At 38.5% G+C, this 27,828-nt stretch overlaps 1 protein-coding gene across 1 annotated transcript in view; it reads right to left on the bottom strand.

Annotated features, from left to right (window-relative positions):
- The window catches only part of LOC149142848 (uncharacterized), a 146,094-nt gene extending 142,399 nt beyond the window's left edge, over positions 1-3,695 (bottom strand). Inside the window, exon 1 of the mRNA XM_089451603.1 lies at positions 2,966-3,695. Within this exon, the coding sequence (XP_089307729.1) occupies positions 2,966-3,474 (509 nt within the window). The 5' untranslated portion in view covers positions 3,475-3,695. The remainder of the gene's footprint in view (positions 1-2,965) is intronic.
- Between the last annotated feature and the right edge of the window lie 24,133 nt (positions 3,696-27,828).

Below are 27,828 nucleotides of genomic sequence, written 5' to 3'. Positions count from 1 at the left end.
GTTTCTTCCTCCTTTTCCTTTCCTTGCATGAGCTGCAATTGCTTGAGCTTCATCATCCTGAGGTCTCTACTAGCTGTTCTTGGATAACAACCTGGCCTCCTCTTGGATACAATCAACCCAAAGCTTATCAAACTTGGGCAACTCAGCTTGTGCACAAATACCCTGTACAAATAGATCCCATGAAGAAGGAAATCCATTTAACAAGCTCATCATCGTCAATGCTATCTCCAATGGCCTTAAATTGATCTCTCAACTGAGAAACTCTCATGAGATAAGTGTCAATTGAATCTGATCTAGACATCATGATACAATGAAGTTGGCGTCTCAAGGCTAACTTCTTGCTCATATTCTTACTCTCGAACAATCCCACCAAGGCATCAAACATTTCTTTAGCAGTCTTCAACTTAGCAACATGTGGAATAAATCAAGATTCTCTTAGCCTTTGATTCATTCTTCTTATGTTTGGCTTTCTCCTCGACATTTGTTGGTTCTGAGATGATTTCCTTCACATAATTTTGAATATCAAGTTCTTCCAAGACAAGGAGTATCCTGGTCTTCCAAGATCTAAAATTTGTAGTACCATCCAACCTATCTTCAACCCTTAGACTAGGTACCATCTTGACAAGAAAACTGAAACCTGTACAAGCTGCCTAAACACTACAATCTATGATTGTTCAATGGCTAATCTTTCAGCGAAGCTCTGATACCATGTTGAAATTCTATTGCCAGTGCAATAGAATTCAATTTGGTGCCTGATAATTACTTCCTAATGATGTTCAAACAGTATTTTTATGCTTCTACTATCATTGGATAATAATACTCATAAAATCTCAACAGTAAATGCAACGGAAACAGTAAAGATCATAGAAAGACAAACATGCAAAAGACACAAATTTTTCACCTAGGAAACCCAACCTTGGGAGAAAACCCAGCAATCTTTTCTTGAGGAGAAATTGTCTTTTAGCAAGGTTACAAATCAAAAATTTTGTCTAGAAATCTATGCCAAAGTAAGTTTTGATTAAGATTTAATGAAGAACTAATTTGATTGAGCAATTGTATTTTATTTCTGTTGGATATTTTGTTAAGAGTCTAGTTTTACTTTTATTCAGTAGATTTGTTATCTACTAGGTTAATAAATTGTCAGGAGCTAGGTTCAAAAACTAACAATCGTAGTAACTTAGCGGAATGCAAGTGCTTTTGTTCAGCAATTCATCCTTCAAAGGTCAGTTCCCACATGTAAGTGGGCCAATTGTGGTGTCCAACGTCTTTGTCCAAGTTGTAATGTTTCTCTTCAATTTAAAGAACTTGCAAAAAAAGGGAATGTCAAGAGGGAGGTGCATATTTATCTTGGTGAAGATAACACTAATGGAAGTGTCATCAAATAGTATTTCTACTATGTGTTCAAGACTCAATTCTCATAGAATAAAAGAGGCCATTGATCCACCCAAGTGCTAGCATGGTGGAAAGTTAAAATGTAATTATCGCTTGGCACCAAATTAGGTAATGGTGGGCAGGGTGTCTACGAGACTTAAGCCTTGGTATTGTCATAGTATGCACCCCCTTTTCACCATCCAACTAAAGGCCAATGGACATGATTCACCAGAGCACTTTATTTTGTCAAATTAAATTGGGAATCAATATAGAAAAGCCCCCTCCTTCTAAGTTACCAACCAAAAGGGAAACAATTTCAAATTTTACCCTCTCCAAGATTTTAGAAATGGGATACGAAGGTCGCACCCAATGCCCAAAATAGTACAAAAATGCAATAATACTAATATAGATCCAAGATTTTAAAAATGGGAATCAAAGGTTGCACCCAATGCCCAAAATAGTAAAAAAATGCAATAATACTAAAATAGATTCATTTTAACCCCTGGTGCTTGGTCAGTGAACCAATAACCAGACAGAGGTCAGGGTTGCCTTCATCCTATAGGTAGTAGCAAAGAAAAGGCAGGTGGAGGATATCCAAATCTTTGGAGAGTCGAGGCTAGTAATAGAGTGGATGAGCGGAGGATACAATAATCACAACCTGCTGTTTTGGGATGCAATAAGGGTGGCAAATGAGACGAAAAGCAGCTTCTCCAGGTTATCCTTCAGCCCATATCCACAAAGAATAATACTGAAGTCAACGCCCTTGCAAAGAGGGCAGTGAAGTCCCGGTTTGGGCTGGTGGCGGATGAGGTCTCCTTTTTCCCTTCAAAACAGATACTCAACTGGTTTTGATCTGGTTTGTTGCTCCATCGCAGGACGGGATATTTCATGCCTGATTCTAGAATGGTTACGGCCTGCTAGGTTGTCTTTCTGTTGCTTTAGTGCTTTATGCTTTGATCCAAAACAGGTAAATCGCAGGAAATGAACCAGATTTTAATAGTTTTCTATAGGCAATTTAATCTCTAGGCTCCTTGATGCCTTTTGCGAGTCATTGCTGAATGCATTTAAACTGTTCCCATTGAAATGAAAATGATTCAACAAAAATTATAGGGTTTTTTCACAACTAAGCTGAGCCTAGGCCAGGACCAGCTACAATATTAGATGGAAAAACAATCTGCCCATCAATAAGATACTATTACTAGGATTGTATTACTAGGATTGTGCTAACTGTGCCCCGAAATAATTTAATTTCCCAAATGTAGCAAATAGTTTAATTCACCAAATGTAGCAAATAGTTTAATTCCCCAAATGTAGCTTGCATGCTGGACCCCTGACCCAGTAATTTTGAACTGAGACCTTGTGGAAACAAAAATTATAAATATTTTAAAAAGAGTTTAGAAGGCTCTATGCTAATTTTATATTCATTTTATTTTCAACTTAAATGTTTCATTCTCAAATACCTCCCTGTTTTCAAATTTTTATTCACATACATAACACACAAAACCTTGCTATGTGCACCATGCTACTCTGATGCAATAAATAAAATTTGAACATCTCCATCATTTCTTTCGATCCAAATATTCAGAATTCGTACCACATGGTTTCCTCGTCACTACCACTTCTAACTCCGATTCTAGTCCATGCAAACGCTTTGCCCGATTGCGTGTATTTGAACTGAACGGCCCGACCTATCACTCCTATAAAATGGACAGTGTTGGCAAGCTCTTTCTGCCATGGCACCTCTTGTGGTCGAGGAAATTTGGTAATTCCCCTTGAGCTGTCGTCATCATTATATTGACCACTACCTTTCTCCATGCCCGAGCGAACAGCCCAAGCCGCCTGAGCCCAGGAGCTCCCGTTTTCATTATATTCATTGTTGCCTTCAACCACGCGGTTATCTGCTGCAGAGCGAACCGTAGTTTCCTTTGGCCATCGTGAAAAGCTTGTAGTGACCGTGGCGGAAGAAAAAATTAATATATTAGGAATGATGAAGCGAAAGCAAGGCCGGGCGCTTCGAAGGGCAGAGCTGGGATGGAATGTTGTCGGTTGGTTTTGGCGAAGATAATTAAAGGGGGCGGAAATCCAAGCGGAAGCCGCGGCCATGCCTCTATACCTGCTGATCAAACTGCATTGGACTTCTATTGCCCGCTACAGCAGGGCCTTCAAACTTCAAACTTCTTTACAAAGATTTAATGGCAGTAAGTAGGAAGAATTCCTTCATTAACCAGGCGCGAAGAATCAGTATGATGTTGCCATACAACCCGAGGTGATTTATAGGGAAAAATAGAGTTCACGCGTAAGCCTCTCAAGGGTGCCTTAAAAGGGGATCAATAGAAGTTCTCAAGGTTAATATTGAAACAACAATAATAATAGATAAAGTCTGAAACATGGAAACTCTAGGCTGCTAGGAACAACAATAATAATAGATAAAGTCTGAAACATGGAAACTCTAGGCTGCTAGGATCCTTTCAAAGGTACTCTTATCTTTGAGTACTAATTTATTTGGTTTGAACAAGCTTTGGGGTTAGAGGTAGATGGGGATAGACTTATCCCATGACATGGGACACACCTATTCCATCACATAGGCATTGTCACATGGGGAAGGGTCAAAATTTTAATATAGGATTTACAATGGTGGGTGAGGGGACGTGATAGATGTGTGGTGTGGGTTTATGGTAAAATTGGTGTGGATTTAGGGTAAAATTATTCTTTGTTAGTGTTTATTGATTTTGATTTCATATGAGTTTCAAAGAATTCAATTTACAAAAAATGTAATGGTAATTTTTTAGTTTCGAGGTAGGTTTTAAGGGATTAATTCCCCACAAAATGTAAAGACAAATTTTTTTCATCTCAAGGTAAATTTTATGGTTTTCTTCTCTAAAAATCGCAAGTAGAAAAGCTCTCATAAAAATTCATCAAAGTATAGGATTAGCCCAAATATAATGGAGGTTGTGTGAGGTTCTTGACTTATTGATTCGGATTTAGATATGGGGATTCTATATGGAGAGATGAGTGTGTTAGACCAAAGCTTGGTTACTGCCAAAGAAAGGAAGAACAAATGAGCTTGAAAAGAGGTGAAGAAAAGGGTTTCAAAGATAAATATGATGTCAGGGGAAGACCCAATAGTTGAGCAAGCATTAAAAGATTTTGGAAAGGATTTCATAGGAAATTTCCATGGACACTATATTCCAAAGATATCTTTAAATATGTGGATTCAAGGGGTCCAAGTTCCTTTGTTTGGATATGGTCCTACTATTCATTTGTTAGCCAAAGGTTAGATAGGATTCATTTTTCACACTAAAGTTGATGCATCAAAGATTTTAGGGGGCAACTAGTTCAAAGGCTTATGTTTTTATCATTGAGGGCATGTTCTACATGTTTTGATCCTATATTAGAGTTAGTTAGCAAAATCTTAATATGAATTAAATTGCTCAATTTGCGCATGGAATTGTGGTTGGATAAGCCCCTTGAGGGAGATACGAAGTAATCTAATCCAACCTTTAGATATTGCTCTATCCTTCAATTCTAGTGTATATAGGATAGTGGCACATATATTATGGAAGTGGTTATACGTGAGGATTTTTCCTATAGTGATATTATGGTCAAAAGTTATGTGATCTCAATGAGTTTGGACTATATAAGTGTGTTTTTTAGGTGTGCACATTCTCATATACATGGTCATCTTGTCGAAGATTGTACTCATCATTTTCATTGAATTTGGTAGAAGAAACAATTTACTAAGAGGGGACTCAGAATTGAGGAAGTTAAATCAAACGTAAAATGGCTAGTGGACATTAATTCATAGAAGAGAGTTGATTTGTCCCAACTAGAGGAGAAGTTGAACAAGCTTTCCAACTCTAGTTCTTTAGAGAAACGTTACCTTCTAGAAAAGGAAGAAATTAAAAAGGGACCATTATTGTATTTTATGCAAAGTTGGCTTTCTCCAAGCTCTAAAGCCAAGGTTTCAAAAGAATTTGAGTGGTTTTTTGAAGAGGTGGCTAACAAAGTTTTGTGTAAGTCTCTTGACATGAACTTTGTTTTTTGTCTTCCTTTTAGATAAAGTAATTATGAATATTAATGACAAGGAATCTTACCCAAACCATATATAGATGGAGAAAATCCCCAAGGGTGGGACATTGTACAAGGAGGAGTGATAGGGATTTTGTAATTAGGCAAAGAAAGCCTAGCCCATTTTTGGAAAGGCACTATTTTTAATTCCAGGATTTCCCATAATGAACAGTCAGTGAGAGGATATTGTTTTGAGTTTATGTGTTGTATGGATTGTTCTAGAAGCCAAAACCCTAGTACATACCCCACTTGAGACCCAATAAGGGAGACAACCATATGGGGGATAATGGCTTCAAAGGGCAACTTGGGCCAGATCCCATCAAGGATACAATCTCTTCTTCCATCAAGAGGAAATTATTTTACGTCATGCTCAAGAGAGCATCAAACGAGATTCAACAAGGAAAGTAGAGGTTACTTAAAGGTGTGCTTAGAGTGAGACAAACCCAAAGTGAAGACAATAAATGATAATTTTATTCATCAATGTAAGAGGTCTTGGCAGTTCCTTAAAAAGCTTGGCTTTGGCTTGTTTAAATGAATTGTGTAAGCCAAAAATGATTCTAGCATAGGAAACTACGGGGGGGAGGGTCAAAAAGTCATTAGAGGATTGGGTAAACTCCTAGGATAAAGTATTGGGATTCCATAGCCTTAGATATAATAGATATCTCTAGTGGGGTTCTTACTAGGTGGAGGAAGTCTATGTGTTTCCTTAATTAATTTAACATTGCCTCGAGTATATGGGCAAAGTTCATGTTCAAAGAATTAACACAAAAGATTTCTTTGATTCAAACATTATTCCAACTTTGCTTTGACATTATAACATGTGTAATCTATATATTTTGTGAGATATTCACATATTATCATCCTTTTCAAACATTTTTTGCAAGTCAAAAGATGATACAAATGTAGACCACTTATGTACCATAAGTCGTGAATTTAGGAATAAATTCAATTTCTTAACCTGCAAAATTTGATAACTACATGGCAAGGGATGTGTTGAAATTACATTTGATTACATGTACGGCAAAAGATTGTGATAATATATAGTGGCATTATGACATAAACCATATGCTCTTATCTTGAATGGGCATTTGATAGTCATGTTATATGATATGAGATTATTACAAACATGATGTTGAAGGAATGACATATTAAATGGAAATTTTTCGATATATGATAAGGAGTTTGGTTAAAAGTGGTATACCCCACATTAAGCCATGCATTAAGTTTTATTTGGTGGTGCATTAATGACACTCGTTTCTAGCTCACCATATGCTCTTATAATTTGTTAGGGTTGTTATACTTTGTTCATTCGATCATTTGGATTGTTGAAGCTCTGCTTTATCTTTGTCATTGAAGTCTTGAGCTGGACCAGGATCTTGGGCATTGCACAATGAAATTTTCAGAGGAAATTTAGGCTTAAAGAACAACTCTAAAGCAAAAGAAGAGCCTAGATTTAAGGCGAGTACTCTATATGGTTAAGTTGAGGATTGTTGTAGCATAAATTTGTTAATACATACTTTAGCTCATCCTAGTTTAGCATAGCATTCTAAGTTTATTTTTCCCTCACTCGTAAATATAAAATTATTGTTATTCCTTTATGATTGAAGAGTTTTACCCCAACCTATATAATTTCATCCATTCACTCATTCTTAAAGAAAAATGTTAGAGTGACTACCCTACACACTCTATTATGGCTAATAGCGGATGGGTTGTTAAATATTGATTGGCATGTTTTGTGCACTACACCCATTCATATTCCCACTTTGTATTTTGTTTACTTCACACTATTAACTATGGGCTATGTAATGGCATGATTTATTAAGATTTTAAACAAATAAGAAGTAAATGGTTTTGTTAGTTGGGTTTAACATCGAAAGGAAATATTTGTTAAATTTTCCATATATAAATGATAACTAATTGTAGTATATAGTGGTAAAATAAAGGGTTTCAACTTGAATTAAACCATTGTTCAAAAGAGAAAAATTTAATGCCTTATATACTATGTTATGTTTGATAATTTGAACTCTATTTTGAAGTATTTTCTATTGGGTTTTAAAAGAATATGCAAGGGTGAATGTGACTTACCTTTTTATGTCATTTGAAAAGTAAAAAAGGGATAGGTCTACTATACAACATACTCATTTAGTTTCAATCTTATTATGTGTTCAAATATGGTGATGGGTTTTGGGCTCTATTATAGATATTTACCTCACATATAATGATAACCCACCAACCTTGAAAGCAATGTTGGGTTCAAGAGATAAAGGTTACGTTAATGATTGCATTCTAAAAAGCATGAAGGATATTAAAACCTACATTTCATTCATTCATGTTATTATTTCCCATATGTTAAAATTGGCAACTAGGACCAAACTCCATGTGGGTCATCTTATTAATGGAAGTTGATATTTTTCTTGGATGCCTCTCATTGAGAGGTGTAGGATTGATCTAAAGATCATCTGATTCCGATAAGTATTCATGGAGATATGAATTTATTTGTGTTATGAGACAATTCATCAAGGTCAGCCAACAACCAAATAAACCCCACTTGTGCTCAACGTTTTAGTATAAATAGAGGTGGCCTTCAAGTCATTTTAAACACATTGGGATCTCTTCATCTCTACTTGTCTTTGGGTTTTAGTAGGAGGAGAGATCCTAAGGGATAACGCTGCCCTAATCTAGACGGCAAAAGCCAGAACTCTGGGGAAAAGCCGGAACTGTCGGAACTACTGGGAATTGCCAGAACTGTCGTGAATTGCCGGAATTGCCGAAACAGCAAGGAAAGCTGACATAGAGGACACAAGCCAGCATTGCTGGGAACTGCCGGGAAAAGCCGAAACTGTCGGAACTACCGAAACGTCAGGAATAGCCGAAATTGCCAGAACTGCCGGAACTACTGGGAACAGCAGAAATTGCCAGAATAGCCAGAGCATCTGTCTCCGAAGGAGAGAAACATGCAAGGGACAACTAAATAACATTGGGATAGGTGTATGGTACTTAGCAGCAAATACTCCAAGCATGCAAGGGACAGCGAGCATGCAACAGTAAGCATGCAAAGGACAACAAGCATGCTAGGGACAACAAACAAGCTAGGGACAACAAGAAAGCAAGATGCAGCTAGCACATAGGTCAGTATGGCAACATGGTGCAGCAATGGCACATAATGCAGTACACTGATGGGTACAGTCATGATTAATGAAGCATGATGAGATGCAACATAGTGATGATGGGTGCAGCATGGTGCAGCACGGTGAGGTGCAGCATGATGACGAAATGCAGCACAACAATAGGTGAAGGAGTAACATTGGAGAATCAGTTGAAGCAACATGTCTTCAACTAATCTCATGTATCATCTTCTTAGAGATGATCTATGCTCTTATCTAGATAAGTCAAAGTGTTGACTTCTGTTGTAAATGTACTATCTCTCTCTCTCTCTCTACTAAACTATTGAAGAACATATAAGAAGAATGGATCAAGGGTTTCCCCACAATGGGGTTTGTCCCTGGCTAGCGCCACATCTTGTGTCCTCTTGTCTTGGCTTGTCTTCTATGATTTACGTTTATGTTCTATCTGTAGTTTACTTTAATGCTGATTTGATTTCTAATCTGGAAAAGATATTAAGCTAACTGTGAAAATTGAAATAAATTGCTTTAAGCATAGAACATACCTAAAATTTAACATGTTATCAGAGCTGAGGTGAAGACAATGCCCAAGCAAGAGTGAAAGAGAAATCACCGAAGACAGTTGGGAAAGGACAAAAGGATCAATGGATTCCTCATCCCTCTTCAAATTCACCAAGGGTGAAGTCGAAGCAGAGAATATTATCAGAATGGCACAGTAGAAGTTTCTGATGGCCTACCTAAATATCACTTCAATGGAAAGTCTGGATCTAAGGGTGGAAGGAAAGGCAGATGCCTTGGTAGCAATAAGTTTGGCCATTATGCGAAGGAGTGTCTGGATGGCAGGGACACATCACTTGATGATGATAACAATCATTCCAGGGACATCTTTAATGATCAAAGGAATGACAAGTAATGCAAGTCATCAAGGAAATGGTCGACTCTTCAAAGAAAGCAAGGAACCCCATGTATGAAGAATCAATGTTGTTTTTGATAAGATAAAGAAGCATTATCTTGTATTGTCCCTCTCCTTCAGATTCTTTGGAATCTGGCTTATTGATTGTAGTGCTTCAAGGCACTTCATCAGATAGTAGGGTGCACTCTCTAATTTGGTAGAGATGGAAACAATCGTGGGATTATACTTGGAGTCGATGCCACCTATCCCAGAAAGGGTGTAGGGAATGTTACCCCTTAATTGAATGAGGGTAACTCGATTCATTTACAGAATCTCTTTTATGTACCTGATTGCAAGAAGAACTTGGTGTCCAATTCGGAAATGGAAGTCAAAGGTTACAGGGTGGCACTCATAGATGGAAAGGTACATGTTTGAAAATATAATTTTCAAAGATGTTTTTGAGTTCAGGGTTGTATCAAGTCGCAAGAAGTCCACTAGGGACCATGTCCATTAACACATATCACCAAAGGTCTGTGACTCAGATGGTGACAAGGATTCCTGAATTCAAAAAGAGCATGAAAGTACATGTCTGAGATGTATCGAAGGAAAATCTTACAAGGGGACCATTCCCCTCATGTAGCAGGTCCACAGGTTTGGAACAACATGAGGGGTTTGAGATTGACGATCAGGAATCTCACATATGCAGGTGGAAGAAATCCCTCTATGGCTTGAAGCAAAACTCCCCGGGTGTAGTATGAGAGGATTGATAGTTTTCATATGAAGTTGAGATTCACTAAGAGTGAAGCCGATACAAACCATTGTTTGAAGGTTGTGGATGATAGACCTCTCATACCAACACCTTATAAGGACGACCTATTTCTGACAGGTTCAGACCCTCTCATTCGCAGAAGTAAGAGAGAGTTGGATTTCGGATGTGGAATGATAAACTGCAAGCCCGTGACTACCTCAAGGTTCTTAACTTTCAGAAGTCATATGGTGATGATGCTGGACCAGATTTGGGAAATGCCTCTGAGTTTCATAAACTCATTTGCGTTGATGTTCTTGGTGAACTTTTGTCCGGACATATGTTTTGCAGTTAGCATGGTGAGCTCATATTTGGTTGAGCCTCACTGGATTAGTGCCAAGAATCTTCTGAGATATCTTCGGGGCACGATCTCTCATGGATTGAGATACACTGTCGGAAATATGAAACTGCATGATTATTCGAATGTTGATTAGGCAGGCAGTTTGGAGGATCACTAGAACACTTCTCAATGTTGGTTCTCTTTGGTTTCTACTTCGATATCATGGATGAGCAAGAAGCAGAAGTCGGCTGCTATAAGCACTGTCGAGACCGAATACATAGCTACGAGTATGATCTCATGTGAAGCTGCATGGTTACAAAAGCTCTTAAGTGAGCCATTTGTACACATGATGAATACCATTGTGATTCTTTCTGACAACCAGAGGGGGGATTCGATTATTGAGGAATCCTGTATTCGATGATTCCTCCAGCAGATAGACATCAGATACTGCCTTATCTGGTATGTGGTAAGTCGATGAGCGAGGAGGCTCCATCGCATTGAGACTGATGTATAGGTTGCAGACATTTTGTTAAAGCCTTGGGGAAAGGTAAAATTTGTGACTTTCCCGAATGACTTGGAGTCGTTGAGAGACCTTCTTATAGGGTCCTGCATTTTCCATGCATTGAGCTCTAGGAGCTCTGGGGGGCTTGGGGTATTTACTGGAGCAACATACGACCACAGGGCAACTCACCCTCCCCTGGTGGTGTGCTATGTATAGGATGACAGGTTCAACCTTCCCCTGTGATACCCAGTGGCGACTGTGGAACAGGATAATTAGTTCTCTTGTGGGCCGGGATGATTAGTTCTCACGTGGCAACTGTGAAACAGGATGATTAGTTCTCCTGTGGGTTAGGATGATTAGTTCTCCCGTGGAAATTGTGAAACATGATGATTAGTTCTCCTATGGGTTGGGATGATTAGTTCTCCCGTGGCAACTGTGAGACGGGATGATTAGTTCTCCTGTGGACCAGGATGATTAGTTCTCTCGTGGCAACTGTGAAACAGGATGATTAGTTCTCTTGTGGGCTGGGATGATTGGTTCTCCCATGGCAACTATGGGGCGGGACGATTTGTTCTCTTGTGGACAAGATGATTAGTTCTCCTGTTGAGGCATCCTACCCATGCAGTCTGGGACTCATGGGAAGTACCTCTCATCTGATCAATGAGCGGGGAAATGGGGTTAGGGACCATAGTAGTAATATCGATGGACGTATCGTAGTATCTACCATACTCCCTATGCTAGGATGACCTCCATTGATCTAGGATCAATGAAATTGATTTGGGATCAACATGAGTGGTTTGAGACACTCTCTTGTGATATTGATATGGGATCAATACAACTGACTACGGGTCAGTAAGAGTGATGTGACACACTCTCTTTAGATGTAACTGACTTCGGGTCAATAAAGAATGGTATGAGACATTCTCGATCAATTCTTCTTCTTCATGGTTTAGCAGAGCAGAGTAGAGCAAAGCAAAGCATAGCAGAGAAAAGCAGAGCTCAGCAGAGCAGAGTAGTGCAGGGCATTGATGGCAGAGATAGTACAGTCGGACATATGGATCAGCAGATGGAGTTCTCCCTAGTTGAGAGGGAGTGTTAAAATTGGAAACTAGGGCCAAACTCCATGTGGGTCATCTTATTAATGGAAGATGATATTTTTCTTGGATCCCTCTTATCGAGAGGTGTAGGATTGGTCTAAAGATCATCCGATTCCGATAAGTATTCATGGAGATATGAATTTATTTGTGTTATGGGACAATTTGTCAAGGTCGGCCAGCAACCAAATAAACCCTACTTGTGCTCAACTTTTTAGTATAAATAGAGGTGGCCTTCAAGTCATTTTCAACACACTTGGGATCTCTTCCTCTCTACTTGTCTTTGGGTTTTAGTAGGAGGAGAGATCCTAAGGGATAACGCTGCCCTAATCTAGAGGGCAAAAGCCAGAACTCCCGGGAAAAGCTAGAACTGCCAGAACTGTCGGGAACTGTCTGAACTACTGGGAAAAGCAGGAACTGCCGAAATTGCCAGAACTACGGGGAATAATCGGAATTGCCGGAACTGCCAAAACTGCCGGGAATAGCCGGAATTGCCGGGAAAAGCCAGAACTGTCGGAATAGCCGAGAAAGTTGACATAGAGGGCAGAAGCTAGAACTGTCGGGAAAAGCCAGAACTACCGGGAGCTGCCGGGAAAAGCCGAAACTGCCAGAACTGCCCCAAACTGCTGGGAATAGCCAGAATTGCTGGAATTGCCAAAACTGCTAGGAATAGCCGAAATTTCCGGAATAGCCAGAGCATCTATCTCCGAAGGAGAGCAGCATGCAAGGGACAAAAAACTAACATTGGGATAGTTGTATGGTACTTAGCAGCAAATACACCAAGCATGCAATGTTACAACTAGCATGCAAGGGACAACTAGCATGCAACAACAAGCATGCAAAGGAGAACAAGCAAGCAAGATGCAGCCAACACATAGGTCAGTATGGCAACATGGTGCAGCAATGGCACATAATGCAGTACAGTGATGGGTATAGTCATGATTAATGAAGCATGATGAGATGCAGCATAGTGATGATGGGTGCAGCATGGTGAGGTGCAGCATGATGATGAAATGCAACACAATGATAGGTGAAGGAGTAACCTTGGAGAATCAGTTGAAGCAACATGTCTTCAACTGATCTCATGTATCATCTTCTTAGAGATGATCTATGCTCTTATCTAGATAAGTCAAAGTGTAGACTTCTGTTGTAAATGTACTCTCTCTCTCTCTCTGTTGAACTATTGAAGAACATATAAGAAGAATTGATCAAGGGTTCCCCACATTGGGGTTTGTCCCTAGCTAGTGCCACATATTGTGTCCTCTTTCCTCGGCTTGTCTTTTGCGATTTATGTTTATGTTCTATCTACAGTTTACTTTAATGCTGATGTGATTGCTAATCTGTAAAAGATATTGAGCTAATTGTGAAAATTGAAATAAATTGCTCTAAGCATAGAGCATACCTAAAATTTAACACCATACATATATGTTTTGTTTGTCCCTATTAAAAGTGTATAACAAGAAAGATATGTATATTATGAAGCCCATGTAACAAAAAATAAGTGATTTATTATGCTAAGAGTGATTATGATTGACATATTGTTGTTTTTGGTTTGCAGCTCTCCATACTTATCATTTTTCATTTTCTTCCTTATAAAAGTATATATTCCTATTGTTTGTTAAAGATGGTTGAAGTACTTTGTTTTAGAAATTATACAGTGACTGTCATATCATCATTTTTAAAGAAGGTTATTTGAGGCAAGGAGATGAAGAGGATGATATATATTGAAAGAAAAAATGATTATGGATTATGCATTTTTTGAGCATGAAATGAAGCAGCTTTGAGTATTTCCTTGTATTATGATTTATTTCATTTTCATCTCTCCTTTTACATAATTAGTCTTTTGTGTGATTTAACTTGGACCTAGCTAAAACATATTTAATAGAATTTTTTCAAAGTGTGTTTTATTACTGCATATTGTATTTTATTCAAGAAGTTTTAATTGATTTAATGGTACTTGTATAGATGAGTTTCTTTAGTTGAGAATCTAGAGGAAATAGAAGGGGATGGGGAAGAAGGCCAAATGTTGTTTGGCAAGAAGGCAAATGCAAGAAAAATTACTTTTCCATTCATTTTGATGCAAATTCATATGAGTTTAACCAACTAATCCATGGGGCACTTAGACCTTGGTGGATAGCTAACCTTGCCTCATCCATTTGCCCCTCCAAATGTGCCTTTACAACTTCACCCAAGTATCATGAATGTCCCACCCATGGTACTTTGGATTGATGGTGAATGGGTGCATTTTTAGGACACTCCTTTTAATAGGTCACTAGTTCAAATACCTTGTGGTTGGTCCCACCCATGTAGCCTTACCGCAAATATATATGTGTCAATTAGGGTTATCTTAGTTGGTTGGACGAAATGGGGTTGTTATCTTCCCCATCTAGGTTCAAATCACAACTAGTGACATAATGAGCTATAATTCCTTAATTAATATTGTTCTTAGGCAAAGGTATGGGAAAATATTCTTCTTAAATATGAAGCCAAACTTTCTTGTTGGACTTTTAGATCACTTAATCCAGCTAGTTGCTTGATTTTTCTCAAATTTGTCATTCAATCCCTTTCCACCAATCTTCTCTTGACAATGGCAACCCCCAAATCCATCCTAAACAATATTAGAAATATTCAATGCAACTTCATCTAGGGAGGCACCAAAAGAGACTGAAAATGGGCTCTATTTGCATGGGACAAAGTTTGTCATCCAAGAGAAGGAGGAGGCCTTGGTCTTCGCGATCTATATATACTCTAGAGATGCCTTAAGTGCTAAAACCTGGTGGAGATGGATAAAAAAACCCAAAGGATTTATGGATAAAAATGTGGAAATGTAAGTATGCCCCCAATACACAGGAATCTCAACTCATCACAATGACAGACAACAACGGGGGTTCTCATATCTGGAATACTACTTGGAGCAACAAACATCTTATCTAGGAGCATGGTTTTTGGGAAATCAAAAATGGTGACAGTGCATTGTTTTGGGATGAATCATGGCATCAATGGCCAAAATTATCTTAGAATGAACAACTCCACCCAACCAGGGGCTCCCTCATCTCTAGGGCCAAATCTTAGTTGCACATTATTGGGATACTTCCCAATGATACAATTGAAATTCATGCAAGGAATGGATTGAGCCTCCTTCCCAAAACAAAAGGATAATTATCAAGCAGTAATCTGCAAATAGAAGAATTATGGTTCAAGAGGGCAATGATATTATTTGTTGAGGTTATTGTCCTTTAGGCAATTTTAACCTCTTTGAAGCTTGTAGTCTTCTCACAAGAAACAACAATGAGGATGATCAAGGCAAATGGCATAAAAAATGGTATTTCAGAGATTGGACCAAAAACACTCTTTCCTTGTGGCTTCTATTATGGAACAAAATTTTGACATGGTACAAGCTTCAAAGTTGTAGTTTTTAGGGCCCCTCAACCTATCTTCATTATTTCTCCAATTTAGAAAATGTCAATCATCTTCTTACCAACTACAACTTCTTTGCTTCTATCTAGGACCACCTTGTTATGCTCTTTCGATAGATTGACATAATAGAAAATAACATCCTCTCCCCTCCACAATTAAAGTGTGAATCCCCTTTCACTAATCTTATTGTCAACACAGCATGGCAACTCATCCCAGAATTCATCCTATGGGAGATTTGGAAGGAGCATAAGAGAGAAACATTTAGGAATCTTAGAGCCTCTATAAAATTTATTTAACAAGCTACCCTAAAACATTTTTTTCTTCCTTGGTCCTCAAAATATTGGGAATGCAATCAACCTGAAAATTTCATTCTAACCAAAATGGGTATCTCCCCCTATTCCTTATGGAGAACTCCCTCTGTCCCCAATTTATTCCCTTCCAACCCTTTCTTTTCGTCCCCCCTTCTGAAGGACTTCATCAAACATAACTTTGAAAGGGCCTCAAAAGGAAATCTAGGGCAAGCCAATTATGGTGGATTCTTTCCTAATTCTAATGGGAAGATTCTACATGTTTATGTAGGTGTCATACACCTCAACACTAATAAATTTGCTGAAATTTGGGCACTAGAGCAGGGTCTCTCACTTGCTATCCATAAACAATTTCTCAAGCTTGTTATTAAAAGAGATCTGAAGATCACTATCAATATATTCCTCAAAATCAAACATGGATCAGATTCTTCCAAAATTTGTAAGAGTTAAAGGTTGGAACCTCAAATGGGTAATACCACAAAACTCCTGGGAAAAATCACAACTCTCCTCCTCTCTCATATCTGCAGAGAAGGAAACAAATTGGCTAAAAAGCTAGCCAATTTTGGTCTCAGCACAACAACTCATCCCCTTCATTTGGATTGGAGTGAGGATATTCCATAATCCATTCAAACTCATTGTCAAGATATGGCTACAAAGGACCTTATCTCCCTACGAGGGTGCCTAGGAGCAGGCATCCCCGCACCCCCCTTGCCTTAATATGATTCTAACTCACATGAAACAGGGTTGTGACTCCCACTATACTTAGTGAATTACATGCACTCCTATCACTTCATCAATCACGACAGAAAGATGACACAAGGTTAAATATCTTTTGAATATTGTAGGTGGCAGGGAGGTATGGGAGGACTCAGTAGGAGAATTCTATTAGATTGGAAAATCTAGAGGAAAAGATTTACAATATAGATCACAAGTTGACCATTCTAGCTAGGATATTAGCCAACATCTCCTTCTCCTGGGTGAGGATAGTGACCAATCAACACAAATTCCTAGAGATTATACCCAATAATTGTTATGACTCACTAGTTTTTTACTTGTAGAATTGGTAGTATTTTTTGTCTTCTCATGTCAATGTATGCCAGGTTTTGGCACAACCAACTTATTTTTATAATTTTTTATTTGTAATATGTTGTAGTTAGACGATGTCTTAACAACCTCAAGACTTTAAACTTATGTTACTGTCCTGGTTTCCCTTTGGGAAGACCAAGAGAAAAAAAAAATTGGTCTATGAAATCCTCATTTGACGTAATGCAAAGTGCCTAAAAAAAATAAAAATAATTTTTTTTTTTTTATCAATCATGGATGTTCCTGTACAACAATCTCAACCAATGCAAGATGGTTGGGGAGATAAGATAATATTCTCTCACCATCCTTTGGTATAATTAACTTACTTGTAAGCCTGAGAGATCCACCCACCACTTATGACTGCACGTGTGGTTACCTTTGTTGCCTCTTTTAACTACTCTCCACCTAAGAATGACAAGAAACCCCTTACTAAGTTCCCTATAGATAAAGGAAAGAAGTCATTGGAAGAGATTCCAAGCATTGGGCCTTCTTAGTCAACTTTAGCACATCCAAAATTACAATCACAAAAAATGAGAGATGAGGGAAAAAGATAAGTTTCTTTCACTGACATGCATGCAATTTTTTTATGATTTGACATTTATTTTATTTCCATGACAATATTTATAGTTTGAACACTCTAAGGCACTAAGTTTTTTGGGTTGACTGATAATACAATATTTAAATTTGATGAAGACAAGTGTTATTGAGTGGATGACAATGGTGTATTTATTGAGATATCTTTTGTCATATATGATAGATATGTCTTTTTTTCAAGTAAATATAAGAGTCATAAGGATATTTATTTAAGATAAAGTCTCAACAAATAGAGTCTAGTGGGAGCCCACCCACTATTACTTAGGAATGTTTTAAACCTTCATGACCTTTTTTATATTAAATTTTAATTGTAACGCTCCCACCCTCCCCATTAGACTTCCCAGACAGTTGGGAGGTGTTACTTTTAATCAACCTAGCCTCCAAGCCTCATTATGGAAATCAGGTTACAAAAATTCTTATTTCCAAAGTTAGCATAATTAACTTTGGACAACACCATTACGTTCAACTCACTGAGAGCTTTTCAACGATATAAATTTTACCTTAATCTAACTCTTGGATTGAAATTTATGCCCTTTCAAAGATTGGCTATTTAAATCTTACCACGCCAACAAGTGTTTCCATGTGGCACCCACATGTCCTTTCCACATCAACCATGACACCCACATGGCACTTACGTGGCTTATCAATGCATCTATGGTGCTTACCACATCAACTTTACTTGTGAGTCCCACTTAACCAGACTTCTTGTGGATAAACATTAATTCCCTTTATATCTGGCCATAGGAGATATCTACGTGCACAAGTAGTTTGTTCTTGACATATCTCCTAGACCCTTGGATCCCCAGATACATTCAGCTCGCTACCATTCCATAACACTTATTCGGGTTTGGACTACATCCATCTCCACTTTTTGAACACCTCGATGGGCCCCACCCATGATACCACCCTTTTTGTGTGAAATATCTGGATTGTTTCACATCTGAAACTTCCATTAAGCGCATAAACACAAAAATCCTAGATGTACAGATTTTTTAATACATCAACTAGACATAAAGTGTGTCTAGCTCCAAGCCTTGAACACTTCAACGGGCCCTAACCTTAATATTAACCTTTTCGTGCAACATATCTAGATCATTTCACATCTGATGCTTCCATGAAACACGTAAACAAAAGTGTCTTGGAGTCATCCATTGGACATAAAGTGCATCTGATCATATACAAACCCTATCAAGGACTTATCCAGACCCAAATACAAGTCTAAATTCTACAATATTCAACTTAGAATTTCTAATGGATTTCTAGGTATTTTGCCCAATTCCTCCCTGAAGTGAAGTTTTGCTTAGAACATTGACTTCCTCATAAATGAACTCTTCATTCCACCACTAACAAGGCAATATTTTAAATAGTCATAGCATGAGTAGTCAGACTACCAACATGCTTTCTAACAAGCACAAGAGTGATCGTAGCCATGGCTAACACTGCGCTATAATTTCAACACAACAACATGATATTAAGCCACATAATATGTCCCATGCAACACTATTAGATCCATTGATATATTATACATTATATCATTTATAGTCCTTAAACTAGGAGAGACAATCAACACTCTGTAAGCATAGAAATCTATGGTACACATAGCATAACAAACCATGAAAATTTTCACATGGTGACAATTGATTGATCATGTCAAACAATCAGACATAAACATATAAATCACTATGTAACTCAAGAACGTATCAACAAACACAGGTTCTCCAACCCATTTCAACAATGAGAATACTGATATCAATATTTCATTATAAACAACTAGGAATATCATATTCCTCCATTTACAAAGTTGGTACATTCATTGTCACATCTCAAAACACATCATTCATCATTCACTATGCCACATGTACAAGTAAATATACTTATCTTATTATCTTGAGTGATTGGCAACTAAGGGAGGGATTTCAACTCTCCACCCGACTGTAGGCCAACTACACTACAATATTTCTTTCACTTGACCACCCTAGAGTAAGATTCAAAGTCTAAGGAGTTAATTGCTTGAGTATTCTCACCAATAACTAGTCAAATAGACGTTGAGAAGAGTTCACTTTCTAGGTGGTTTATCAACTGCGTCTAGCTGTAAATACCACAGTTACTCCCTGTCCCAGTAGAAATTAACCACGAGAATTCATATAAGGTTCAGTGAGTTACAACTTAGTTCAAGAAGAATGAATCCACTATTTGGATGGTTTATCAGTTGGCTTCTATAAGCTAGTATTGTAAGAGTTAAGAGCCCAACATCCAAGTGGTTAATTAGCTTACTTAACAAGAACATAAGTGGTTTATAAACCCCAAGGCTAGCACTTAGTGGTTTATCAGTTCTTTCAGCTAGCACCCGGGTGTCTCAGCCTGTCAAATGGTTTATCAACCCTCTAACCAGCATCCCAATGGTTTATCAGCCCCAAGGAAAGCACTAAATGATCCAACTACATTGAAATCTCATTGGCCAACCAATTCACAGGCACACATACTGGCCTCAGCAAAACTCATAAAATATTATCCCAAACATATAACATGGGCTAGAGATGGTTAATTCTCCTTGGATGATCCGAATTGGATAATTATATTGTTTGTCATCCATCTCAATGCATTTGGAGTGGAAAAAGTGCAGGAATCAACTCATGGGACCATTTTTACTAGTGGGACCCAGTTTAGAAAAACGACGTCTGAAACCTTTCGGGAGTGTTTTGAGGCATCAAATGACATTTTTTGGGGGTAAAAATTTGTCACCAAAGTGCTACACCTTTTCATGCTATTCTACACATTGAGATTTCCAACGACGCAAGAATCGCATCAATTAGAGTCCATATGTAAAAGTTATGCCACTCATAAGTTAACCTTCCTGTTTTCACACCTATAGTTCAGGAGGATGCCACGTCAGCCCCCATTATTCATGGAAAAGGGGATAGCCACATGTTTGTGATGTAAAAGGCTCTAGAAGAGTCTATTTTGTAACTCTAGTTAAGAGTTGATGTAGTCAAACTTAACCACTAGTAGGCTATCGGGTTGTGTTATAATCGAGCCACTAGGAGGAAGATGCATTCCATTCTTTCAAGAGCATTTTGTTCCGTAGTTGAGCAAAGATATCCAGGAGAGATAGGAGGTAGAGCACACAGAGAAGATATGTGCACTGTAGCAGCCCACGGGCCACAAGCATTACTTCTTTGTATATGCAACCATATTTCTAGATAGAGAAAGAGAGCGAAGCGACCTCACCTTCCAGCTGGGTTTTCTCCCGAAAGGGTTTCCCAGAGAGCATATCTTGTGTATTATGTGTGTGTGAGCTTATTTTGTCATTCTCTACTTTTCTACTTAATTTACTTTTACATGCATGCACTAATTACAATTATTTTTACAGATCTAGAAATTAAATAAAACTATAATAGTGTAGAATCTTAGGTTTTTAATATAATATTATCAGATTTGTTGTGACAAACTATCCAATGGAATATCCATGACAGTTTACGGATCATTAGAAAATCCACATTCATTTCTAATTCCATGCTCTCTGTTTTCTTACACTTCTATGCTTGTTGTTATTTCTTCTATGAGCTATCTTTTCCTCTTATACCACATTGTATCCATGCATTTCTTTCCACACCACACCCTTGTCTCACGTAGGGCCTTTGCTTCACATCCCTTCCTTGTGTGTTAACCATGGCCACATGTTCCAAAAAAATGGGGACTGCATGGGCTCATATTTCAGTTGGGAAACCCATACCTAAATTCCATGCTTGTACCAACAATGCCATAAATCCATCAGGGAGATAGGTGGTGTGGCTTGGGTAACATCTCCTCCTCCTTAGACCTATGAATCTGTGTCCGCTTTTGTTAGCCAACCAATGTTTACATTTCCACGTTATTTACATGAATTACAATTCATATCATTATTTACAAGAGGGATAAAAAAAAGGGTTGTCACAGACCCCACCCCCTTAGAGAAACATCATCCTCATTGTTCTATACCCGGACACACATTCAACAATGTTATATTTTTGAACAAAAAAATTAATAGTGAAGTTTATATATACAACTCTTATAGCATTTACTTACATAGTAAACAAACATGGGTCTGATACCCTCACCTGGTCACTCATTTCTTAGGTGGCCTCATATGGTCGAAATTGCTTCCACTGCACCTTGATCTACTTGATTTCAAAGCATGCTTTTCCTTTGATCTAGAATGCATTGTTTATAGCTCTTTTGCCTCTCCTGAGCTATTTTCAATTTTTTCCTGATAGAAATTACTTCTTGTTCCATTTTCTTCAGCATATTAGGTCTAATATGCACCTTGTTCACTGGATCATTGACTTACAGATGTATTACATTTCCTACCATACCGAGCCTCAAAAGGACTCATTTTCAATGATTTTTAGTACCCATTATTGTAAGAAAAATGTAGCAAAGGTAGAAACTCTTCCCACCTCCAAGGTTGATGCATGCCATACATTCTTACCATGTCTTCTAACACCTTGTTTACTCTTTCAGACTATCCATTCTTTTGAGGATGATATGCTATATTGAATGCTAATTATGTCCTTAAACCAACAAACAGTGCCTTCCAAAACTTTGAGGTGAACTTGACATCCTTATCTGAGATAATCTTCTTGGGTACCCCATGTAGTCTAAATATTCATTTCATGAAAATTTGAACAATATCAATTGCCTTGTGTGTCGACTCGACAACTATAAAATGAGCTATACTCAACTTGTCCACCATTTCCATTGTGACACCACGTTTTCTTGATGTCCATGGTAATCTCCTGATGAAGTCCATAGAGATGACTTCCCACTTCCAACCAGGAATGGGGATTGGTTGTAATAATCTCATTGGATGTCTACACTCCACTTTCACTTTTTGGCACTCCAAGCACCTGACAATATACTCAACAACATCCTTTTTCATGTCTGTACAATAATACATATTTTTCGTAGCTATTATCATTTTGTGATAACCAAGATGACCTAAATGAAGTATTTTGTGAAACTTGTGAGAGATGAGCTTCTTCAAGTTGCTCATACTAGATATATCCCATCTACCTTTGAATTTTAATAACCCATCCTTTGTGAGTGAGTAATTTTTACTCCATGCTCCTTCTAGATCTTGATTTATGTTTTCCTTCACTTGTTGGTAATGCTCATCCTAATGCATCACCTCTTTGATCCTTTATTTAATGCCAGCTTCAAAAGTGCTAATAATTTCCACATGAGCCATTTGTAGCCTCATGTTGAGTTCATATGTTACTTTGTTTTATTTATCCTTGATATATTTTATTTCAAAATAAAATTCACTAATAAAGGCTAGCCACCTTGCCTCTTTTGCATTCAACTTTGTAGTGTCAAATGCATACCTCAACCCTCCAAGATCTAACATCAAAACAAATTTCCTTTCAAGGAGGTAATGCCTCCATATTTTCAATGCATGCATTATCACTACCAACACCAAGTCATGAGTGACATAATTTCACTCATGCTCATTTAATTTTCTCGATTCATAATATACTACTTGTCCTTCTTACACTAGGACTCCACCGAGCCCTTCCTTATAGGCATCCGTTCACACCATAAAATCCTTTTTTATGTATGTTATCCTCAATATTGGTGCATGTGCAAGCAAATATTTTAACTACTCAAAGCTGGTTGCACATTCTATTATCCATTGAAATTTAGTTCCTTTTCTCTATAATGATGTGATTGGATGTCCAATCTTGGAGAAATTCTGAATGAACCTCCAGTAATAACCAACCAATCCCATGAAGGATCTAACTTTTGTCACATTTTGAGGATTAAGCCACTCCATGATGGCTTTAATCTTCTCTTGATCCACTGCTACTCCTTCTATGGAGACAATGTGTCCCAAATACTAAACTTTTGACTAGAAGAAGTCACACTTGTTGAGATTGGCATAAAGCTTGTGCTCTCAATGTAGTTGCAATACTACTAGAAAATGTTCTTCATGCTCCTCCTTGGTTAAAAGAAAACCAAAATGTCATCTACAAAGACTAATACAAACTTGCCCAAATATGGATTGAGAATGTTATCCATTAAACACATAAATATTGTTGGAGCATTGGTGAGTCAAAACAATACCACCACGTCATAATGTATACACTTCATTCTAAAGGTGGTTTTGTGGATTTCTTCATCCTTAATTCATTCCTTATGGTTCCCAGACCTCAATTTTATCTTTGAAATATCTTAACTCCTCTCAGCTAGTCAAATAATTCCTCAATTCTTGGCAAGGGATACATGTTCTTTATTGTGGCCTTGTTTAACTACCTATAGTCGATACACAGTCTTAGTGTGTCATCATTTTTATTTACGAATAACAACGGAGCTCCCTAGGGCAATACGATAGCTTTAATGCATCCTTTGTCCAACATCTCTTTTAACTGTAATTTTAATTCCACCAGCTCCAGTGTTATCATGCGATATGAAGCTCTTGACATCGGTGCTGATGTTGGCAATAATTCAATTGAGAAATAATTTTATCTTCTTGGTGGTAATTATGGGATTTCCTTAGGAAACACATCGTTGAATTGTTTTAAGATGGGGTGTTAGCGAAAATTTGTAAGAGATAGAGACCTTGGGTTCAAACTCAAGGGCCAACAAAGTATCCGTTGTAGTATATTCCAACGCCAACTTTTTCACCTTACCCAAAAGAAGTGAGGCGTCTCACCCAAGCGTGTCGAGACTTGAATAGGAAAAGGGACTAGAACCAGACATCAAGGAGTGTTATGGAAACGATTTATCATCCACATCCATCCTAGGTGTAGAAATTTTGAATAATTTAACACATATTCACAGAGATTATCCTGATCATACAATTATAAGCGAAACATGTATAATACATAATCTCCTCTACGTTGATCATCAATTTACAGAAGCAGAAACATTCACAGGCACACATAGAAGCATCAATCAAACTCATAAACACAGTATGTATCCCGGGGAAAGCATCTCGCTAAAAACCCCACACTATCTGTATATTATATTGATTGAATCATGTAACAATACAAAGCATAATACTTCTCACAAGTATCTCCACCTGTTACACACAATACAGCTCAGATTTGATCTCCAAATCTCTCCCGCTGCTTGCCTGCCTCCACTGCTCAAGAACTGATGAGAATGGCTTCCCAAACTCGTTTTTCACCTGCAAAATAGTCACTCACTCTTTTTGGACGTGAGATAAGGCTAAAATGTGGGCCAAATACGTGAGCAAACTCATTGGCATACTCAATCCCTTGATTGTGCAAGATCTGATGCACAACTATAGTCACAACTGATAGCAATCTGATTCTCTACCACTTGTCCCTGTTGAACTGAACATGCACTGACATGCAACTGAGTTAACTGATGTATTCTTTAGTTGTATTATGAGTTAATAATTAGTTTAACAACTCATCATTAGTCTATCTGCAGTTAGACTAACTACAACTAGTTTAACTAAGTCAAACTGAACACAACTCCATCAATTGTACCTCGAGTCCACTAAACTCAACTCACTTGAGTTCTAACTGAAGTCATGCATGCAACAACTCAACTAACTCATAAGAAAAGCGTATTTCCTTCTGACAGCTGCATGTGCCACCTCTGTAGCTCAAACTGAAGTGCTCCAAGAGAATAAGATCAAGTTTATAGTCCAAATATTATTGTGAGATAATAATATTTGACTTTTCTATTTTTGACAGCCAGTCTAAAAATAGACTTTGATCACTCACACTTTCATCAAAAATAGAAGTCCATCTATTTTTCCCAACTTGATCAATCATCCATAAACATAGACATGATCCATATGTCTAAAAATAGACATAGTCTAAAAATAGACTTGCGCCAAAAATAGCCTACGGGCCCACTTAGTGAAGGTGACTCTTTTCACTAAGCTCCATCATCTTGTTGCACTCTCAACAAGCATTTCTTGTTGCACACTTTAACACTCCCTCTCAACAAGAAAGGCTTCCTCTCAAACCCGATCCTGTAACTCTGGAATGTTCTCCATGCAACACATCTGGCCGGTCCACTTGCTCTATCATCAAAGTCTCTGAATGCTATTGCCTCTGTCGACTGAAACTCTGCATCTCTGTGCTCTTCAGTATCTGACTGCTCTAGCCTCTGTCACTTTGATCTCTGACTGCATCCGTGCTACTGCTGGTTCTATCTCCCAGCATTGCATCCGCACTGCACCTCCCAACTGACCTCCCTGTTGGGATAGAAACATCCTCTGATGCTGAAGCTCTACCTGCTGCTGACAAGTGCTCCCTCTCTGACATCTGCGCTACTGCAACATCTCCATGCATCTCGCACCATTGCACACCTCTCTGTGCCACCTAGCACTGTGCAAAACACTTGTGCCTCTCGCATTGCTACAGCCTGCTAGTTATGCGTTGTCCTGGGATTCCCTGCACTGTCGCTCTCTCTGCCGCTCCATCCGCATCTGTCTCTACCCAATTAGTCAGTTCCTGCTACTACACATCGGGGCTCCCGTAGCAAGGTCTCATCCAAGAGGTTGGGTACCTCAAGGATCCTGCCCCTCCTCCTTGGGACAATCAATCCACATCACCCCACCTCCTACCTGGAGGTATGGCTGCATGCGATCCCTCAGCCCACCTGGCTTGAAGTTTCCCTCTACTGGAGGTCTCTGGATGAGTAGATGTCTCTACTCGATCTCCTCTCAGCTTCCCCTGTTGTGGCTCCTCCACAATCTCCTGAAGTTGCTGCACCAATCGTGGCTCCTCCACAATCGTCTGAGACTTCTTCTGGCTCTGCATGTTGAGAGGTAATATACGCTCCCTCTCAACCACCAAGTCTCCATCAGTTGCCTTGCTGCTCAAGGCTTTGCATGCATCTTGAACCTCAAGAGCATACAGGTTCTTGACCCATGAACCAATCTCATGACAACGAAAGCATCGCACCTTCGACTTGTCAGCTTTCTTCCCATCACTGGAAGAACAAGATTCGAAAAGAGAAACCTTCTCCTTCCCCTTCTTCGCCTTACTCGCTAAGGCACAATTCTCCTCATCATGCATAGATGAAGAACTGTCTCTGGTGCTCCGTCTAATCTCCTCCTGCATCAAATCCGACCATAGTCGTTCCCAATTTGGCAGTTTCTCCCTTCCATTCACCGAGTCCTGGTAGCTATGCCAACTCTTAGGAAGGTCAAGGAGTGCTAGACTCACCATCCTCATCCGACAGTCACCCCCACACTTCCCAGCTCATCCCGGCGTTGGGTGAACTTCATGAGATACTGGGGCATACTGTCTCCATTCTCACACTGAATGTTTCTGAGTTCGCTCTTGCTTTGGAATTAAATTTGAATTCCACCAGCTCAAAATTCAATCGCTTCCAATCTAGAATTCGTGAGAACAAATTATTTCTTGTACAGAGATTGACTGTCTGGGCATTTACTGGATATCTCACCTTCCAAAAGAAGGATGAATCCAGAGGCTACCTGGCCCGATTACAGACTCTTCCTGAAGAAATAAAATGTAAACACTTTCTGAATAATAGATCCGATGATCAATCCTCGCTTGATATCCTGTAAAAATCTCTTCTACAAATCAAGCAGCTCCGATACCATGTAGAAATTTTTTCTACAATTATCTAGCTCTGATACCATGTAGAAATTTTAAATAATTTAACACATATTCACAGAGATTATCCTGATCATACAATTATAAGCGGAACATGTATAATACATAATCTCCTCTACGTTGATCATCAATTTACAGAAGCAGAAACATTCACAGGCGCACATAGAAGCATCAATCAAACTCATAAACACAGTATGTATCCCGGGGAAAGCATCTCGCTAAAAACCCCACACTATCTGTATATTATATTGATTGAATCATGTAATAATACAAAGCATAATACTTCTCACAAGTATCTCCACCTGTTACACACAATACAGCTCAGATTTGATCTCCAAATCTCTCCCGCTGCTTGCCTGCCTCCACTGCTCAATACCTGCTCAAGAACTGATGAGAATGGCTTCCCAAACTCGTTTTTCACCTGCAAAATAGTCACTCACTCTTTTTGGACGTGAACAAAGGCTAAAATGTGGGCCAAATACGTGAGAAAACTCATTGGCATACTCAATCCCTTGATTGTGCAAGATCTGATGCACAACTATAGTCACAACTGATAGCAATCTGATTCTCTACCACTTGTCCCTGTTGAACTGAACATGCACTGACATGCAACTGAGTTAATTGATGTATTCTTTAGTTGTATTATGAGTTAATAATTAGTTTAACAACTCATCATTAGTCTATCTG

Source organism: Pinus tabuliformis, chromosome X (genome assembly GCF_031772625.1).
Source record: "Pinus tabuliformis cultivar Carrire ecotype Pingquan chromosome X, CPIR1, whole genome shotgun sequence".
Taxonomy (NCBI): Eukaryota; Viridiplantae; Streptophyta; class Pinopsida; order Pinales; family Pinaceae; genus Pinus; species Pinus tabuliformis.
Note: the sequence above shows the minus strand (reverse complement) of the source record. Positions and strands in the feature narration are given on the sequence as shown.